General features: G+C 29.7%; 1 protein-coding gene across 1 annotated transcript; it reads left to right on the top strand.

Annotated features, from left to right (window-relative positions):
- Window positions 1-3,509: 3,509 nt before the first annotated feature.
- LOC21395612 (bifunctional L-3-cyanoalanine synthase/cysteine synthase 1, mitochondrial) lies at window positions 3,510-8,276 on the top strand. The gene is made up of 10 exons (XM_024168229.1): window positions 3,510-3,778; window positions 5,067-5,176; window positions 5,307-5,364; window positions 5,445-5,708; window positions 5,844-5,981; window positions 6,285-6,336; window positions 6,456-6,535; window positions 6,626-6,685; window positions 6,810-6,890; window positions 8,029-8,276. The coding sequence occupies exons 1-10, from the start codon at window positions 3,593-3,595 to the stop codon at window positions 8,125-8,127; spliced, it is 1,128 nt and encodes a 375-aa protein (XP_024023997.1). The 5' UTR covers window positions 3,510-3,592; the 3' UTR covers window positions 8,128-8,276.
- Window positions 8,277-9,356: the final 1,080 nt, after the last annotated feature.

Here is a 9,356-nt window from a genome sequence, read left to right as displayed (position 1 = left end):
TATTTTTAAATTTTTTAAAAGAATAATGATTTCTATTTAATTGATAGGAAAGGTAGTTTGGACATTATATGTTCTAAACTTAACTTCAAGATATTGAGAAGATATTTTTAAAAAGTCAAGGTACAATTTTAATATTATTAAAAATGCAGAATACTAAAAGCATATTTTGTTATAATACAGGGTACCAAAATGATTTTATCACTTTATATAAATTTCTAATTTAGTTCCCGAATTGTAATATACCTTATATAAATTTTTAATTTGGTTCCCCAATTATATACGAAGTTACGATTTGATCCCTTTTTATAAGAGAATAGGAACCATTTCTAACTTTGTATATAGTTGGGAACAAAATTAGCGATTTTCTTTTTTTTGTTTTAAGAATTTTGTGATATCTTAATCGTACTATCACAATTATATTAGATTAAGAAAAGTACACTCTACTAATTAAATACATTTTAAATATAGTTTAATGTAAATTTGAGAAAAAAATTTTCTTAGGGTTTATATTAAATTAGATAAATTAATGTAAATTTGATAAAAATATTCTTAGGGTTGAGAACTACGCCCTACTAATTAAACACTTTGTTTTCTTACTTTATTAATGTTTTTTTTGTTCTTGAAAATGCACACATTGAAAAGTAATTTTGAAGCTTAAAAATAAAGAGAAAATTTTCATCATTCAAGTGATTTGTAAAAGGATTGCTGGAGGAAAAGTGTAAATTGGAGAGCCATGCTTTTGCAGTGGTTGAAATGGTGCAAGGTCTTGTCAAAGAGAGAAAAAGAAGAACCTAATTAAATTTTGAAGAAGTATACTCACATATGTTTTGCCTAAATTGTCGAGATAATCTTTTGGTCCGAACATTTTGGTCTCGTTTATTTTACCAGTTCGAGTTTTCAGTTTTAAGTTTTTACGGTAAAAAGTTATCAGAAAATGTCACATCTAACTTTTTCTGCTACAGTGAAAAGTTCTCAGAAAATGTTACATCTCAGCTCGAATTGAAAACTCAAATCTGTGAAGTGAACGAGGCCTTTATTAACACCTTTTTATCCCGACTTTTATAGCATTTGATGTGAAATTAACAAAATTATTCTTTTCACAACTCAACTTTTATTATTATTATATTTTTTTGTTTACAAAAATTCAAATTTCACTTTATTATTATAGTATTATTTTTTTCACAAACACAACTCAAATTCTTAATAAACACCTTTAATCTACTTATTACATTGATCTTAACCCCTTATTGTACCAAGTCATTTTTATTGGTGGGTTTCTTACCGTTTCTTGAATTCCATGTTGATTAATTATCACCGTCTACCATTTTTGTTCACTAAATAAAGGTAAAAACATCATGTTAGACCCTAAAAGTAGTTGGGATCGTTTTTTTAATGCAAGTAGATGCATTTTCATCATTGAAAAGAAGCCGCCTTCTATTATTTGTCACGTGAAAAAATAAAACTAAATACTAAACAGTAAATACACTAAACAGATGGTCGTCCTAGGTGTATCCACGTTAATTTGTCAAAGTTGTGGTTTATTGTTTAAATCTTCAAGGAAACATTAATAAAACTCCCGCGTCCCATTTTCTCCAAATTTTAAGAATGTAATTGAATAAAACTTAGATAATGGTATGTGGGATTATTGCCTACTGTAGGGTTGTGCACTAAACCAACGAAAATAATCAAACCAATAAAATCAAATCAAATCCAAACTAAACTAAACCAATTAGCAATGGTTTTCTTTTGGTTTGAATTTATCAATAAAAAAACCAATTTAGTTGATTTGGTTTGTGTTGTATGTTCTATACATGTATGATGTATCAAAATATGATTAGATAATGTATTATATATTATTTTTAAACACTTTATGAGAAACTTGATTATACATATTTTTGTCTTGTAGATTTGTTTGTTTTATTTTTTTTTTTATGAATGATTAATTTTAGAATTTGAATGTTTTATTTCTGTTATAAATTGGAAACTAGCTAACTTCTTGAATTATGAAGGATTATGAATGAGAAATATACGAATATTTATCATAACAAAGTTGGTTCTAATGTGGTTGAGATGCAAGTTGATATATCGATAATAGTTCAAATCAATTCAAATACCAATCCAAATAAATCTAATTATAATTGATTTTGTTCGAATTTGATCTCTTAAATAGTTTGTTACAGTGTGAAAATCTCCAAACCAATCTACAGATGATTTTTTTTCCTACTTAACCTAACTTAAAATAAGTTGTTTTGTTTGGTTGCACACCCTTAACCTAAAATTAAAGTTGGGGAAAGATGATATTGTACATGACTAAAGGAAAGGTCATGAAAGAATGTTCTTTGTCGGCATAGCTGGAGTTTAAACCCAGCTAAGTTAAATCTATGGCCATATTCAACATCGACATTAATTTTCATCTTGACTCGAGTATTAAAGTTTTTATCCGAGTCTCATAACTTTCTAATGTTTAGAATGTTGAAAGTTCAGAGAGTAAATTGATACACAAGAACGCCAATAAAAGATATTTAAAAAAATATATATAAATGGTGATTTACACATATAACAAAATTTAAATATCAAAGTATAAATTTAGCAACAATTTTGAAATATTACAAGAATAATAAAATTTAAATCATTTTTATATCATTATAAGTACAAAACATGATATCATTATGATAATTATTGTGTCATTTTTGTTATATTTATAATATTTTAAAATTTTTTCTAATTTTCAATGTAAGGTGTGAAATCTTATAACATATCAACTAGTAATAAAAGTTGTCGTATCGACAACTCAAAATGGTAAAAAAGTTAAGATTGCAGTTGATATTTCTAGTCAGGAACAAAACCAATGAAAACTTAGGGGGGCGTAAGCTCCCTCAACTTTTGGTTTTTAAGTTCACTTATATATAGTCCCCTAAAAGATTAAAAAGCCCAACCCCGTTACGCGCATATATACACACTACTTTTTATATAGCCTCTAAAGAGTAGAAACTGCATTCCATTTCCTAAAAGATTATAACATTATTTTAAATTAAAATTCAACTAAAAGACATAACAATAGTCGTGCACTTATATAGCTCTTTTAACGACACGACGAATTAATTTCGGGGGTAAATATTAGCCCTCAAATAATAACTTCGGCCTCCGTCTCTCACATTACTACAAAATAAACAATAAAAAGAAAAAAGAAAAAAAAAAGAGATAGAGGAAAATAAGTCAAGAATTAAAATTAATAAGTTAATAGTTTACATAAGTTAATAAATAGGTTAAATTCCTATTTTCGTCTATAATTTGTTTGATTATGAATCATAATTTTATAAATTATTCACGATTTTTATCCATAACTTGTCTGACTATAAATTATAACTTAACAAATTTATCCATAACTTATTTAATTATGAACCATAATTTAACAAGTTATGGTCCATTATTTGAGCAGTTCCCTGCCTCGGAAAGAAACTCTTATAAAAAAGGGGCCAATGCGATGGTCTCATACGGTCTTACTACTCTTATTTGCACGCCCATCACTTGCCGATTATCATATTTTTTTCGGGTTAATTAGAACTTAAAACTAGCCACGGAACCTCCATTAATGGCGGCTTTAAGGAGCTTCCTCAGAAGAAAACCGGCCATCACTGCTTGTCGTGGTGATTCCATGTTGTTGAAGAAGCTCTTCTCCGCTCAAGCAGTCGTCGATTCTCCATCCTCTTTCACCCAACGCCTCAGAGATCTCCCCAAGGATCTTCCTGGAACTAGAATCAGAAAAGAAGTTTCTCAAGTAAATAATTCACCCCTCTCTCTCTCTCTCTCTCTCTCTCTCTCTCTCTCTCTCTCTCTATATATATATATATGTATGTATGTATGTATATTTGTTCGTGTTGATTCGATCTTTAGAAGTTCATTTAATGGCCTTAAGAATGATTCAATTGAAAAGACTGAAAATCCTTCCTTTTCTTCTATTGTTTGTCCAAAAGAAATTCTATACTCTGTAATAAGCAAAACAAAAACTTTTATCGATAGATTTTTTTATTGTTCGTGAAAAGTAAAACGCCTTTTTATTATTTATTTATACTGCTTGTTAAAAATGATAACTCTTCGGCAGGATTGGGAAGAGCATTAGGTGATGGTAAATACTGTTCACTAATAGAATATAGATCCTGTATGAGATCTACAAGGAGGTTAATTTTTTATTAATGATAGTGCTTAATACTTCTAAACATTTTTCGGATGGGAAAATAAAACCTAGTACACTGTTGTTTCCAACATGGATTATGCTCCGTTAATTTTGTATCAATTTTTATCTATTAGTAGATATTCTACCATAAAAAGTTTCTATTTAAAAAAAAAAGAAGAAAAATTCTATACTTGAATTTAGAGCACGAAAAAAATTATCCTTATAGTAGGTTATGTTTTGAATCGTTGGATGTATAGAATCTTTTAATTTTTAGAATCTCTTAATTTTTATACCTTTTTTATTTTGATGTGATTTTAACTAAAATGTAATATTTGCACTACCTATTAGTGTATCTGACTAAAAAAAAAAGAGCAAAGAGAGAAATGAGAACTCCACAGTTTATATTCGTATCAAAATTAATATATATATATATATATATATATATTTACTGTTCTAAGGGTCCAAGCATAATATTTAGAGGGTATTTTTTTTCATGTTTACTTATAAAATTCTCCAAAAAAGAAAAAGTTCTTTTTATACTATAAAGATTTTGGTAAGTTGTACTTGGGTTTGTGCAATTTTAGACTCAAGTTTTTATTAAATTTTGTTAAATTTAAGTATTTTTATAGTTCTACACTTAATGTGATTTTATGTTTCAGAACCATATACATAGTGTACATATCACATACATCTCTAAGATTTTTATTTTTTGAAAAGGTAAAAGAAGCATTTGTTTTTAATATGCTTCCTCTGAAAAACTTTCAAACGCTAACTTTTATTAACCCACAACGTTTATAATATATTCACTCATGTAAATCTTTTACTTACTCAATTTATGCATTTTCTAATGGATAGAGATCACCTTTGTTTATTTTGAAACACTCATTTTCAGCTCATTGGAAAAACTCCTATTGTCTATCTCAACAAAGTTACTGAAGGCTGTGGAGCTTATGTTGCTGTCAAGCAAGAGATGTTTCAGCCAACATCCAGCATCAAAGACAGGTATGCTATAATATACATATACACATATATATATATATATAATGCATATGTTTCTGTTCTTTGGAATCTTAAATGTAGCCTTGTAAAGGAGATAAAACAGAAAATTGAGTTTGTTTCTTGTTGTTTTTAGGCCAGCACTTGCTATGCTTAATGATGCAGAAAAGAAGAACTTAATTACTCCAGGAAAGGTTAGTTAAATGGCCTGTGTTTAGTTTATGTTTCAGGTTGAAGTCTCTGGTATGAACTAGCTTTCTATGTAAATGCTCAGACAACTCTGATAGAACCAACATCAGGAAATATGGGCATCAGTATGGCATTTATGGCAGCCATGAAAGGCTATAAGATGGTTCTAACCATGCCCTCGTACACGAGCCTGGAGCGGAGAGTGACGATGAGGGCATTCGGAGCTGACCTAATACTCACTGATCCCACCAAGGGAATGGGAGGAACTGTTAAGAAGGCGTACGACCTTTTGGAATCCACTCCCGATGCTTTTATGCTCCAACAATTCTCAAATCCTGCTAACACCCAGGTAATTAGAGAGTTTAGGTAGTTTAGGTTTGTGTCGACTTGCTTTAGCCTATGCATCTTGCTTGTTAATCCACCACTGTGATGAATCTCATTGAATAGTTCATTTGTGACTAACCAAAAACTTGGGGACAAGTAGGTGCATTTTGAGACCACAGGCCCTGAGATATGGGAGGATACTAATGGACAAGTCGACATCTTTGTAATGGGAATTGGCAGTGGAGGCACCGTCTCTGGGGTCGGACAGTATCTCAAATCTAAAAATCCTAATGTTAAGGTAACTTTGATATATGAAGAGTAGTGCTAAGGATCCCGACTTTTTATACCAACTTTTTGATACCAACTCCCATGGATGGTGAGTTGTTACAATTTTGTTGGTAGATTCAACATTTTTAACTTAATTGATGTGCAATGTTTTAAACACTCACAATAAAAGAACGATAAATCATACACTATGTCATTTGGTAATTAAAAGTTAGAAATTACTTGTTCTTTATAAATCCCAAAATCCTAAGAGATGTTGTTTTTTGGTCTACTATTTCATTTACTTAACATGCCTTATCTGATTTTTCCATGGCAGATTTATGGTGTAGAGCCTGCTGAGAGTAATGTACTCAATGGTGGTAAACCAGGTAAAGACATTCATGATTTTTTGTTTCTTTTTAGATCTCTTCATTCATAAGTTTTTCTTGTTAAATTCTGTTTTGGTCACCACAATTGCTAAAGTTCCTATATTTCTCCATTGGATCAGGTCCACACCATATTACTGGCAATGGGGTTGGATTTAAACCAGATATTTTGGACATGGACGTAATGGAAAAGGTTCTAGAGGCAAGTAATTATAAAAACAAAACACTATAAGGGTATTAATTTTGAAGTTCTGTATTTTACTGAACTGTCTTTTCAAAATCTTTCGTGCAGGTTAGTAGTGAAGATGCTGTCAACATGGCAAGGCAATTGGCACTTAAAGAGGGACTCATGGTAATTCCTCAAACAACTCTTTCAAATTATCCTCTTTGAACCAGATTGGCTTTAACTTATATGAACCAAAAAGTACTTTTAGCCCTGTAATATTGATCTCACACCTTGCTATTAACTTTTGCAGATTGGGATTTCATCCGGAGCCAATACTGTTGCCGCTCTTAGGCTCGCTAGAATGCCGGAGAACAAAGGCAAACTTATTGTGGTAAGAGAAAATCATCCCTCAAATCTGATTCATAGTGAGAATTAAGTGATCTTTTACTTTTTCTTGCTTCCTCTATTGCTTTTATCATCAATTTAGCATTGATGTGTCAATGCTAAAATTTGACATTTGATTGAAAAAAAAAAAACCCCTCCAATACAATATTATTATTTTAATGCTACATTTGGCAAATGGGTTACTTAGACCATCTCTAATGTAAATGCTAATGCCAATTGTATATTTAACATAAAAAAGTATGATATGATATGGTATGTTATTTTCATTTTTACTCTAATGCATAATGATATTTGAAATGATAAATCTACTTTTTTCTATAATTATTAAGCTTTGAAAGTTGTAAAAATAAACTTTTATTTTTAAAATAATTAAAAAATGCAAAAGCTGCATTAATTATATGGAAAAAGTAAACATTTCAACCAATAGTAATCAAATGCTAAATTTTTCATATGCTATACTTTGTGGTAAATTTCGCACAAAGTATAGCATATAGAAAATTTAGCACCACAAATAGCATTACATTAGAGAGTGTTTTTTGCACTCAAACGTTAAATTTATAATTGACACATTAATTATAGTATTGCATTGGAGATGCTTAGTAACAAATTTGCTATTAAGTATAGTAAATGCTAAATTTGACATTTAATTGCGATGGTTTATATATAAACTTTTTTCTACTTAATCATTATAACATTAGTCTTTCTAATATTTTAATACTAAAATTTACTTTTACAAGTTTAAAACTTATTAATTACAAAAAGTAGAATAACATACTTACATTATGCATTAGATTATAAAATAAAATAACACATCCAATACATAATTTTTCACTAAATAAAATAACACATCAAATACGTAATTTTTCACTTTTTAGTGATAATTATAGCATTGGTATTTGCATGGCAGATGATAATTATAGGGATCAACATTTTCTTTATCATGATTGGCATTTGCTTCAAGTTACTTTGAGCTTTATATAAGATAAGGATAAGTTATGCATATCTTGTATAAAACAAAATTTAGTTGGTCAAGATCCATTATTTTAAGACATTGTCTTGAGTTTATAATGTTTTGCAAACAATCTATTATGTATTAACCTTTTCGAATTATTTGAAACTTTCAGACTATTCACCCAAGTTTTGGAGAGCGATACTTATCATCCGTCCTGTTCCAAGAGCTGAGGAATGAGGCTGAAAACATGCAACCAGTTTCAGTTGACTGAGCAGCTGAGCTTCTTCCAAAATACAAAAGGGGTTTCTGTTGGTTCCCGAATCGAATTCGGGTGTGGAAGTGTGGCAGGGAGGCGGATCATGTATAACAAAAATTTTCATAAATTTTTTGAGATACTCTATAGATTATATTAATTTATGCACGAATAAATTAATCGCATTAATTTACATCAAGAACTCAATCCGGAAAAATACTTGGAAGCCGACTCGGATGATAACTTGAATTCTTTGTCCACGAACAGTCTTTGCTCCAATCTTTGTGTTTAGAATATCAAAGTCTTTCACGTCAATTTCTTGATTCCACGTAGACGTGTGTGTGGGCACATGTGAGACAAAACAGGTTTCTTAAACATTTGAATTTTCACAAACACCAATGCATGCACGATGTGAAATTTTTGGAGAAAAATATTTTTGCTCTCTTTTTTCCTTGAGAAATTCAGCCACCAAACAATTTAGGGCTGAATAATGCTTCTAAAAATTGGGTTCACAATTTTCTATCATTCTCATATTTAAAGAATAGAAGTTAAACTTCAAAACAGAATCAAATCCCTATCTCCAATTTTGAATTTGGAACAGAAAATTCCTTCCTATTATCCACAAGGTGGCCGGCCACACTTAGGGTTTTCTAACCTTGTGTATGTGGCGCCAATTCTGATAAGAAAGGAAGATAATTCATCATTTATCCTGTAGTCAAATTTTAATTCAAATTCAAATTCGAATTTAAGTCAAACTTAAATTAATTTGAATTCTAAATTGAACAACTTATCAAATAAGTTTAAATGGATAAATCTAGATGTGTTCAAATTCAAATTTAAATAATTACATTATTTAAATAATAATTAATTCTCAATTAATTATTTTTCGAGTATTCAATTTTAGAATTTCGTAATTCTAAAATTCTCATTTTGCCCTTTGTGTCTAGTAGAATTACAAGGACGACGCGGGGACATACGGACCTATAATCTCGAGCTTCAATAAAATTAATAATTAATTAAACACTTTAATTAATTAATTAATTCTATTAATTCTAATAGTTACTCCACTATAAACTTGGAATTGAACTCTCGAAATTACAGACATTAATTACTTCTAAACTGCGAAGTGTCCATTTGATATAGTCATTACATATAAATCAATCATCCATAAATAATTCATAATTAGAGTAAGGTAGAATCCGTTAACCTCTCTAATTATATCTTCATCCTTGAGTACCATTGATTCT

Source organism: Morus notabilis, unplaced genomic scaffold (genome assembly GCF_000414095.1).
Source record: "Morus notabilis unplaced genomic scaffold, ASM41409v2 Scaffold577, whole genome shotgun sequence".
NCBI lineage: Eukaryota > Viridiplantae > Streptophyta > Magnoliopsida > Rosales > Moraceae > Morus > Morus notabilis.
Note: the sequence above shows the minus strand (reverse complement) of the source record. Positions and strands in the feature narration are given on the sequence as shown.